At 59.7% G+C, this 9,946-nt stretch overlaps 3 protein-coding genes across 4 annotated transcripts in view; 2 read left to right on the top strand and 1 right to left on the bottom strand.

Moving 5' to 3' along the window:
- GTF2F1 (general transcription factor IIF, polypeptide 1, 74kDa) overlaps positions 1-3,503 on the top strand; it is a 22,078-nt gene extending 18,575 nt beyond the window's left edge. For both annotated transcript variants that reach the window (XM_011967420.1, XM_011967419.1), the window contains 7 exons: positions 1,245-1,398; positions 1,480-1,541; positions 1,618-1,737; positions 1,901-1,974; positions 2,056-2,194; positions 2,402-2,519; positions 2,607-3,503. In XM_011967420.1, the coding sequence (XP_011822810.1) occupies positions 1,245-1,398; positions 1,480-1,541; positions 1,618-1,737; positions 1,901-1,974; positions 2,056-2,194; positions 2,402-2,519; positions 2,607-2,811 (872 nt within the window). In that variant the 3' untranslated portion in view covers positions 2,812-3,503. The remainder of the gene's footprint in view (positions 1-1,244; positions 1,399-1,479; positions 1,542-1,617; positions 1,738-1,900; positions 1,975-2,055; positions 2,195-2,401; positions 2,520-2,606) is intronic.
- A 2,904-nt stretch (positions 3,504-6,407) lies between these two features.
- Positions 6,408-7,708, top strand: PSPN (persephin). The gene is made up of 2 exons (XM_011967417.1): positions 6,408-7,304; positions 7,386-7,708. Exons 1-2 carry the CDS (start codon positions 7,010-7,012, stop codon positions 7,706-7,708), a joined length of 618 nt encoding a protein of 205 aa, XP_011822807.1. The 5' UTR covers positions 6,408-7,009.
- Positions 7,709-7,751: 43 nt separating this feature from the next.
- ALKBH7 (alkB, alkylation repair homolog 7 (E. coli)) lies at positions 7,752-9,264 on the bottom strand. Its single transcript, XM_011967418.1, has 4 exons — positions 9,235-9,264; positions 8,598-8,771; positions 8,385-8,509; positions 7,752-8,191 (listed from the first exon to the last, which is right to left on the bottom strand). The coding sequence occupies exons 1-4, from the start codon at positions 9,253-9,255 to the stop codon at positions 8,029-8,031; spliced, it is 483 nt and encodes a 160-aa protein (XP_011822808.1). The 5' UTR covers positions 9,256-9,264; the 3' UTR covers positions 7,752-8,028.
- Positions 9,265-9,946: the final 682 nt, after the last annotated feature.

Genomic DNA, 9,946 nt, shown 5'->3' with positions numbered 1-9,946 from the left:
GAGACCAGCCTGGCCAACACAGTAAGACCCTGTGTCTACTGAAAACACAAAAATTAGCTGGGCATGATGGTGCATGCCTCTAGTCCCAGCTACTCGGGAGGCTGATGCAGGAGAATCGCTTGAACCTGGGAGATGGAGGTTGTGGTGAGCTGAGATCGCGCCACTGCACTCCAGCCTGGGCGACAGAGAGGGACTCGGTCTCAGAAAAAAAAGAATGAGAGTCAGGCGAGGCTGCCTGGAGGAGCAGTGATATCAGTCAGGAGGCAAAGCCAGAGCCCGGGAGAACTGAGCTGTGGCCCTTCTTTCTTTTTTTTTCTTGAGACAGGATCTCCCTCTCTCACCAGGGCTGGAGTGCAGTGGTACAATCACAGCTCACTGCAGCCTTGGCCTCCCAGGGTCAAGCAGTCCTCCCACCTCAGCCTCCCGAGTAGCTACAGGACCACAGGCGTGCACCACCAGGCCCGGCTAATTTTTGGTTTTTTTTTTTTGGAGACAGAGTCTTGCCCTGTTGCCCAGGCTGGAACTCAGTGGTGTGATCTCAGCTCACTGCAACCTCTGCCTCCCAGGTTCAAGTGATTCTCCTGCCTCAGCCTCCCAAGTAGCTGGGATTACAGGCATGCGCCACCACGCCCGGCTAATTTTTGTGTTTTTAGCAGAGACGGGGTTTCACCATGTTGGCCAGGCTGGTGTTAAACTCCCGAGCTCAGGTAATCTGCCTGTCTTGGCCTCCCAAAGTGCTGCGATTACAAGTGTGAGCCACAGCACCTGGCCTAATTTTTGTATTTTTTGTAGATACTGGGGTCTCACTCACTATGTTGCTTAGGATGGTCTGAAAACTCCTGGGCTCAAGCCATCCTCCCGCCTCAGCCTGCCAAAGTGCTGGAATTGACAGGCATGAGCCACCGCGCCTGGCCTGGCTGTGGTCTTTACGGGGGTTCCTATGAGAAACTGCAACTCTGGGTTGGCCAGTTTCAATAATTCCTGTGCACTCTGGGCTGTAGGGGCTGTCCCTGGTTATCAGGTGCCTCGCCTGGGGTGGTCTGGGACGGGGGAGTGGTCTGTGAGCGTTAGAGAACGTGGGTTGGGGTGTGGGGTGTGGACCAGGAGTTTGTTTAGGAGAGCTGAGCTCCTGGGCTGGCCTTGGTGGGGGCAGTCTCCCCAGTCAGTGAGGCCCCCAGGATGTCAAAACTGCACAAAATACCCACTGCCTCCCCCTCCTTTTCCTTCCTTTCCTCCCTTCCCAGGCGGCAGAGCCCCCAAGGCCAAGAAGAAGGTGCCGCTGGCCAAGGGTGGCAGGAAGAAGAAGAAGAAGAAGGGCTCCGACGACGAGGCCTTCGAAGACAGCGATGATGGGGACTTCGAGGGCCAGGAGGTGGACTACATGTCGGACGGCTCCAGGTGAGGCCGACGCGAGGCGGCTGCGAGACCCCGTGCGGCCTTGCGGGCGCGCACTCACCCTCTGCCGTCCCTGTCTCACAGCAGCTCCCAGGACGAGCCTGAGAGCAAGGCCAAGCCGCCCCAGCAGGAGGAGGGGCCCAAGGGTAGGTGGCGGCTGGGCGGGCCCCAGGGAGATGTGGGCAGCGCGTCTCTGCTCTTGCTCATACCCTGTCCCCCCAGGTGTTGATGAGCAGAGCGACAGTAGCGAGGAGAGTGAGGAGGAGAAGCCGCCTGAGGAGGACAAGGAGGAGGAGGAGGAGAAGAAGGCGCCCACCCCGCAGGAGAAGAAGCGCAGGAAAGGTGCGGCCGGTGTGGCCCCCGTGTTGGAGGCTCGGGTCAGGGCCTGGCGCTCTGCTGCCTCCTCCCCTCTCCCCTGCAGGCCTCCCTCATCTGCAGTGGAGGTACCGGTGGATGCCGGGTCCCGGGGTTGCTCTGGCCCTGACCCCTTTCCTGTGCCCCGCAGACAGCAGCGAGGAGTCGGACAGCTCAGAGGAGAGCGACATTGACAGCGAGGCCTCCTCGGCCCTCTTCATGGCGGTAAGGCCCAGCCCGGTGACAGGGGAGGCCTGGGCGTCTGTTTCCAGACTCACACCCCTCACCCCACCCTGACCTCCGCAGAAGAAGAAGACGCCACCCAAGAGAGAGCGGAAGCCGTCGGGAGGGAGCTCGAGGGGCAACAGCCGCCCAGGCACGCCCAGCGCAGAGGGCGGCAGCACCTCCTCCACCCTGCGGGCGGCTGCCAGCAAGCTCGAGCAAGGTGAGCGCCTGTGGCCTCCCCACTCCCCACAGCCACGGCCTCCCGACCTCTGTTGGGGCTTAAGACAGAGAGGAGATGGAGATGGGGGTGGAGGCCTGTCTGTCCCCAATCCCCCTGAACCCTCATCCTGGCACTGCCCAGCCCGCGGTCCTGCTCAGGGGTTCGGCCTCCTGCCCCCAAGACTCAGCCCTGACCCCACTTCTACAGGGAAGCGGGTGAGCGAGATGCCTGCAGCCAAGCGGTTGCGGCTGGACGCGGGGCCCCAGAGCCTGTCCGGGAAGTCGACCCCCCAGCCGCCATCGGGCAAGTCAACACCCAGTAGCGGGTAAGCTGACAAGGACGGCAGGAGGCAGGGCAAGGGCTACCGGGGACAAGCTCACTGATGCCACCTTCCCTGCCCTCCCATCCTCAGCGACGTGCAGGTGACTGAGGATGCCGTGCGCCGCTACCTGACACGGAAGCCCATGACCACTAAGGACCTGCTGAAAAAGTTCCAGACCAAGAAGACAGGGCTGAGCAGCGAGCAGACGGTGAACGTGCTGGCCCAGATCCTCAAGCGCCTCAACCCCGAGCGCAAGATGGTCAACGACAAAATGCACTTCTCCCTCAAGGAGTAAGGCGCCGTCCGGCACACAGCCCTGCCCCCGAACTCAGCCTCTCACTGCCCCTTCGCCATCCTAGAGTGAGGCGCTGTCCCACACACGGCCCTGCCCCCAGAACTCAGCCTCTCACTGCCCCTTCACTATCCTGCTCCCTGACTCCCAGGGCCCCATAGTTAGCAATTCTGGAAAGGTTAAGCCATCTCCTCCTCTGGCCCCCCCTGGAATCTTCAGATGCCTGTTAGACCTTCTTACTGTCCTCCTTCTCCTGGCTCAGCCTCCCTCACACTGACCAAGGGCCCGTGCTGCCCACTTCCACAGTTCTCCCTTCCACTCCCCTAGTTCTCTCTATAGCCGTGACTTGTCCACCGCACAGCCCAGGAAGTCTTCAGTTTGGGCTGGGCGTGATGATACGCGCCTGCAGTCCCTGCTACCTGGGATTCTTAGCCCAGTTCAAGGCTGCAGTGAACTTTGATGGTGCCACTGCACGCCAGCCCGGGTGACAGAATGAAATCCTGGCACACACACACACACGAAAAAGTAGCCAGACATAGTGGCAGGCGCCTGTGGTCCCAGTTACTCTGTAGGCTGAAGCACGAGAATCACTTGAACCTGGGAGGTGGAGGTTGCTGTGAGCCAAGACCACGCCACTGCACTCCAACCTGGATAACCGAGTGAGACTCTGTCTCAGTAAATAAAAAAATAAATTGCTGAGATTTGTTTCCTTTTTAGATCTGCTATTCTGCTGGGGATAAATGTCTTGTTCCTTATGTTTTGGTCCCAACTTTCATGGTTTTATTTTTATTTTTTAGTTTTTGAGACAGGGTCTTGCTCTGTTGCCCAGGCTGGACTGCAGTGTCCACTGTCTCAGCTCCCTGCACCCTCCACCTCCCAGGCTTAAGCCATCCTCCCCGCTTAGCCTTTCAAGTAGTACACACCACCACGCCCAGCTAATTTTTTAATTTTTTGTAGAGGTGAGGTCTCACTGTATTGCCCTGGCCAGCCTTGAACTCATGGCTCAGCCAGGCATGTACGATTATGCCTGGCTAATTTTGTTTTGTTTTGTTTGAGACAGAGTTTCACTCTTGTTGCTCAGGCTGGAGTACAGTGGTGCAATCTCGGCTTACCACAACCTCCAGTTCCCTGGCTTACGCAATTCTGCCTCAGCCTCCCAAGTAGCTGGGATTACAGGCACCCGCCACCACGCCCGGCTAATTTTTGTATTTTTAGTAGAGATGGTGTTTCACCATGTTGGCCAGGCTGGTCTCGAACTCCTGACCGCAGGTGATCTGCCTGCCTTGGCCTCCCAAAGTATTGGTACTACAGGCGTGAGCCACCGCACCCAGCCACGCCCGGCTGATGTTTTTATTTTACGCATCCTGACTTTGTAGTCTGATAAACCTAGAAGCTGAAGTTCCCAGGCAGCCTTCTGTTTCTTGTGACTCCCCTTGGTGATAGATTTTCTTGTGACTTGGGATCGGATGCTCATGGCCAGCTGGGGGCTCTGTGGGAATCCGGGGTGGCCTACTTTGCAGGCAGTCCTTCCAGATGGTTCCGCCTTGGCTTTCGCTAGCTACCCAGCTCATTTTGTGTGTGGTTCTCAGCTTGCAGACTTTGTCCCTAGGTGGCCACCAAAGCCAACCCCCCTCCCCCCCAATTGTGGGTCCCTATGTTTCAGGTTCCCAGTGATGTTTTGGGGGGCTTCCTTCCCTTCTTACAAGCTTGGTCGTGCATATATTTGATCTGGCATTGCCAGGTGCTCTGTAAGGTAGGGCTTTTCCAGTTCCTGGTCAGTAATGTAGCTGGAAATGGAATTTGGCTGCAGCCACTACTTTTGAACCCATCTTCCGGGCGATCCCTTCCGTCTTCCCGGTGGTTGGAAACTTGCAGGTGGAAGTCTTCCCCACCCAGTTCTGCAGCCCTTGGCTGCCGAGCAGGAATGCCTGAGATGTCCGGCTAATTCCTCGGAATGTCCCAGTTCAGGCCAACCTCCCCCCCTCCAGCTTCTCCCACCAGGCCTTCTTGGGCAGCAGAGGCAGCTCTAGAGGGAGCTGCTGCCTCAGCAGTTTCACCCCAGCCATCCCCACTGCATGGACCTTCATCTAAGGAGGCTGGGTGGTGTGGCCCCGTGGTTAGGAGCAGGGGCTTTGCATTCAGGTAGGACCTGCCTGGGTTCAAATGCCAGGTCCGTTGCTTAATTCTGGGTGACTTCAGGCTTCTTTTTTTTTTTTTTGAGATGGAGTCTCACTCTGTTGCCCAGGTTGGAGTGCAGTGGCGTAATCTCGGCTCACTGCAGCCTCCGCCTCCTGGGTTCAAGCAGTTCTCCTACTTCAGCCTCCTGAGTAGCTGGGATGACAGGCACGCCCCACCATGTCCAGCTAATTTTGTTTTTTGGGTTTATTTCTGAGATGGAGTTTCACTCTGTTGCCCAGGCTGGAATGCAGTGGTGCAATCTTGGCTCACTGCAACCTCTGCCTTCTGGGTTCCAAGTGATTCTCCTGCCTCAGCCTCCTGAGTAGCTGGGACTACGCCCAGCTTATTTTTTAATAGAGATGGGGTTTTGCCACATTGACCAGACTGGTCTTGAACTGCTGACCTCGGGTGATCTGCTCACCTTGGCCTCCCAAAGTGCTGGGATTACAGGCGTGAACTACTGCGCCCGGCCTAATTTTTGTATTTTCATTAGAGATGGGGATTCACCATGTTGGCCTGGCTGGTCTCGAACTCCCGACCTCAAATGATCCTCCCACCTCAACTTCCCAAAGTGCTGGGATTACAGGTGTGAGTGAGCCACTGGGCCCGGCCAGGCTTCTTTGAGACAGAGTCTCACTCTGTTGAACCGGCTTGAGTGCAATGGCACAATCTCAACTCTGCAACCTCCACCTCTCAGGTTCAAGCAATTCTCCTGCCTCTGCCTCCCAAGTAGCTGGAATTACAGGCGCCCACCACCATGCCCGGCTAATTTTTGTATTTTTAGTAGAGATGGTTTCACCATGTTGGTCAAGCTGGTCTCAAACTCCCAATCTCAGGTGATTCATCCGCCTCAGCCTCCCGAGGAGTGAGCCACCATGCCAAGCCCAGGCTTTTCTTTCCATCTGAAAATTATCTCAATAAGCACTTCAGGAAGAAAAACCACATCATCATCACCGACGCAATCCCCCGTGGATGGAGTTGCCGTCACTTCCAGTCTTTCCTAATACGAAGAAGGCATCAGACGTCCCTGTGCCAGCTGTTTCACTGGCCTGTGTGGGAGGAACCCCACAAACAGGGCTCCTGGGGCAGAGGGTGTAATTTACAATTCCCCAGTAGCAGCTGCTCATCCAAAGAGCTGCTAGCATTTTACACCCCCACCAACAGCACGGGGGCGCGCCTGGGTCACACACGGGCTGTGTGTGAGTTTTCTGATTTTCACCAATCTTGTGGGTGATTAGGGTCAAGTACCCCTTCGGACAATCACAAGCTGTTTGCTTGTTTTTGCATTCAAAGCTACGGGTACTGCGTTACACTCTGTAAGTACCCATTTATTTCCTCACCAAGCTGAGTAGGACGGGTTCTGAGGAGCTCCCCTGTACCGGGAAGGGGACTGGGCTCACACAGGGCTGGGTATGGAAGCCTGGAGAGCCCTTATCCTCCCTGGCTGCATCATGCTAGACATTACCATGACCTGGACAGCCTCCATCACCCCAGGGGCTCTGACACGCTCAGATCCCAGGATGGGGCTGCAGTTATGGGGGTCTTAGGTTGGCCTTCCCGAGACAGGCATCCCTGTCCCCTTATGTCCCCACCCTTGGCTGTCCCCAGGCCTCTCCCTTTTCCTGTTTTGATGCTGGCTCAGCCAGGCCCGGAGACAGGGGCATGATGTCCTAATCCTCCCGGCGGGAGCCACCACGGAGAGCTCCTGTGGCCTCGGTCCCCTGCCAACCCACCTTTCCCTGCACTCACATACGCCCCACCTGGCACATGATACATGTGGGGGCTCCTGAGCCCCAGCACCCTGACTTAGTGGGGAGGGACCCCAATGGGGTCCCACGAAGCCCCCCGACTTCTGCTCCAGGCAGCAGGTCGGGGGAACACCAGTTGCCTGCCCTGGCTGCCAGCACAGCACTCGTAAATCAGGGGGTGTCTGGGGCGTAGGAAATGGGTGTGTGGAATGTCGGGGTGGGGTAGGCTGGGGGTGAGCCCTTAACTCTTAGAGGGGTGGGGTGTGGGGCAGGAGATGCCTGGATCCCAGGGTGCGGGAGATGGGCTGGTGCAGACGTGGGGCCTCCTGGCTGCAGGGGCCGGCAGTGAAGAGGTTAGCTCCCAGCCCAGGCAGGGCATAAATTCGGGGCACAGCTCCCACCCTCAGGACCTGCCCATCACAATGGCTGTGGGGAAGGTCCTGCTGGGCTCTCTGCTGCTTCTGTCCCTGCAGCTGGGACAGGGCTGGGGCCCTGATGCCCGTGGGGCTCCGGTGGCCGATGGAGTGTTCTCGTCTGAGCAGGTGGCAAAGGCTGGAGGGACCTGGCTGGGTAAGAACCCCCAGGGACCCTCTGTGACTTCCCAACTTCCCCCAGCCCTGACCCTGCTGTCAGCACCCTTCTCTCCCACAGGCACCCACCGCCCCCTTGCCCGCCTGCGCCGAGCCCCGTCCGGTCCATGCCAGCTGTGGAGCCTGACCCTATCGGTGGCAGAGCTGGGCCTGGGCTACGCCTCAGAGGAGAAGGTCATCTTCCGCTACTGCGCCGGCAGCTGCCCCCGTGGTGCCCGCACCCAGCATGGCCTGGCGCTGGCCCGGCTGCAGGGCCAGGGCCGAGCCCACGGCGGGCCCTGCTGCTGGCCCACTCGCTACACCGACGTGGCCTTTCTTGACGACCGCCACCGCTGGCAGCGGCTGCCCCAGCTCTCGGCGGCTGCCTGCGGCTGTGGCGGCTGAGAGTGCCCGGCCTGGCAGCCAGGAGCTGCAGTGCTGGGGGAGCTCGGCTGACTTATTTATTGGAGACCTGGATGCACAGACAACAAGGAGGGGAGTGGGCTGGGGTGACCAGCAATGAATGCAATAAAGGACACCACTCTCCCGGCCTTGTGACCTTGACCGTGTGTCCAGCCGGCCACACCTGGAGCTCCCTGTGGGCCAGTGCCATCCTGGGTTCCCCTGCAGATCCCGGCCCCAGCAAGCAGCCACTGCAATATTCCAGTTAGGCTGTCCATTCCCCAACTTTATTCACAAAGCCAGTGTCTGTAGAAAGCTGGCGGTCAGCAGGCTGGGGGCGGCTGTCCAGACTCCCCTGGCCCCATGCCCTCAGGGAGGGAGCGGCAGATCACGGAGATGCGCCGGCCCCGGGGAATCCGGCGCTCCCCAAAGAAGGACTCTTCGTCCCGAAGGATCTCATGGGAGAAGTCATAACGGGCTGAGCCCCTGCAGGAGGAAACAGGCTGTGACTGGGTGCAAGGAGGGCAGCCCCTGCTCCAGGCAGACCTGGATTCCAGCCCCCTGCTGCCTCCCACACAGGCCCTGGGGTAAGGGCTTCTTTGGGGAGGGCTGGAGTGAGGGAAGGTACCCAGGGCACTGGGGGGGTGGATGGCACAATCAGCTGCCTGGCTGGAGGTACCTAAGGATGTAGAGGGAGCCCGGCTCCAGCAAGAGTTCCAGCCACTCCCCCGGGTCCTGGGTGTGCACCAGCCGCATAACGCTGGGAGATAGGAGAGACAGGCCGGCGATGGTGGTCCCGCAGAACTGCAAAAGGGGCGCGGGGATGGGTCAGGCTCTGGTCTGGCCTGCCTACCCCCTGGCTGGGAGTGCCAAGGCGTAGGCCTCTGCCCACCTTGATGCTGTCCACGTGGGGCTTGATGTAGCCGCGGGCTTCCAGGTCCAGCACGTGCACGGAGGAGAGCAGGGTCTGGCCGGGGCCAAAGGCGGTCGCCTGCACGCGCTGCAGGATGGCCCGGCTGGCTTCTGACCAGCGCGACTTCTCTGTCTCTCGGAAGCCGTGGATGGCCTGCACAGAGAGCTTGGTCAAGCCTGGGAGCTCCCAGAGGGAACAAGGAAATGGAGGCATGGAGGGGCAGAAAACAGGGCAAGGGGCTGGTTTCCCTAACGTGACTCTCCACCCTGCCCTCAACTCAAACTCCCCTAGCCCCCCAACCATGGCCCTACCTAGGTGTGACCTCAGCCCTTAGTACTCACCCTGAGGCTACAGTTTCAGGTCCCCAGTGCTGGCCCGGCCCCAATATTCAATTGGCTGAGTCTCCCTACAACTTGACCCCACCCAAGTGTCCTGTCTCTGTCTCTCATCATCTGGTTCCACATCCGTTTCTGATCCTAACCTTGGTCCCAGATCGCAAAAGTGCTCTCCCTGACCCCAGTGTCCTCATCCCCCAGGTCCCACCCCTCCCACAGCCTGAGTTTCAGCCCAGCTCCCACCATAGCCCGGCTCCCAAATCCCTGCTCTAGCTACCGACCCCAACAAGGCCCTGCCCCATCCCAGCATGTGTGTCTCCCCCATCTCCGCTCACAGCCTGGTTCTGCCGTCACTAAACGACTTTCCCGGCCCCCAGCCCCAGCATGGCCCCAACCCATCTATGCTCTTGACTCCTCGGACCCCGCCCCAAGCTTGGTCCTGCCCTATCCATGCGCACGACGACCTGACCACGCCCCAATCCCAACCGCCACGCTCTACCGCCCTGTAACTGCTGCCAGCGTATAATCGCACCCGAATCCCACTCCCGACTCCCTGGCCCCACCCCCACCTAGCCACGCCCCCACGCTCGACTGAGCTGTAACAGCCCCCCAGCGTGACCACGCCCCATCCCAGCAGAGGTCCCCACTGTCCTCGCCCCCAGCGTGGCCACGCCCCGTCCGTACGCTAGACTCCTGTTCCCGCCCCCAGAGTGTCCCCGCCCCATCCCTGTGCTGGTCTCCTTTGGCCCCGCCCCAGCGTGGCCCCGCCCCATCCCTGCGCCCGACTCCCTGCCCTGCCCCACCCAGCACCGTAGCCCCGCCCCAACGCTAGACTGCACTGTAACCGCCCCCAGTGTAACCCTGGCCCATCCCGGCGCTCGTATCCTCTGTCCCCGCTCCAAATCCCCGCTCTAGGTACCGCCCCCAGCGTGTTCTCGCCCCATCCGGTGCTCCACGTCCCCAGGCCGCGCCCCCGACGAGCCCCCGCCCCTC

Source organism: Mandrillus leucophaeus, unplaced genomic scaffold (genome assembly GCF_000951045.1).
Source record: "Mandrillus leucophaeus isolate KB7577 unplaced genomic scaffold, Mleu.le_1.0 Scaffold8, whole genome shotgun sequence".
Classification (NCBI taxonomy): Eukaryota; Metazoa; Chordata; class Mammalia; order Primates; family Cercopithecidae; genus Mandrillus; species Mandrillus leucophaeus.
This window is presented reverse-complemented; position numbering and strand designations above follow the sequence as displayed.

Bases quoted from the DNA above. Each gene is read 5' to 3' on its own strand.
- PSPN (XM_011967417.1), top strand. From the start codon at position 7,010: ATGCCTGGATCCCAGGGTGCGGGAGATGGGCTGGTGCAGACGTGGGGC. The intron at 7,305-7,385 runs GTAAGAACCCCC...TCTCTCCCACAG, and splicing joins GGCTGGAGGGACCTGGCTGG to GCACCCACCGCCCCCTTGCC.
- ALKBH7 (XM_011967418.1), bottom strand. From the start codon at position 9,255: ATGGGGCAGGGCCTTGTTGGG. The intron at 8,772-9,234 runs GTCGGTAGCTAG...CTCTCTGTGCAG, and splicing joins TGGGGCAGGGCCTTGTTGGG to GCCATCCACGGCTTCCGAGA. The intron at 8,510-8,597 runs GTGGGCAGAGGC...CCCCTTTTGCAG, and splicing joins CCCACGTGGACAGCATCAAG to TTCTGCGGGACCACCATCGC.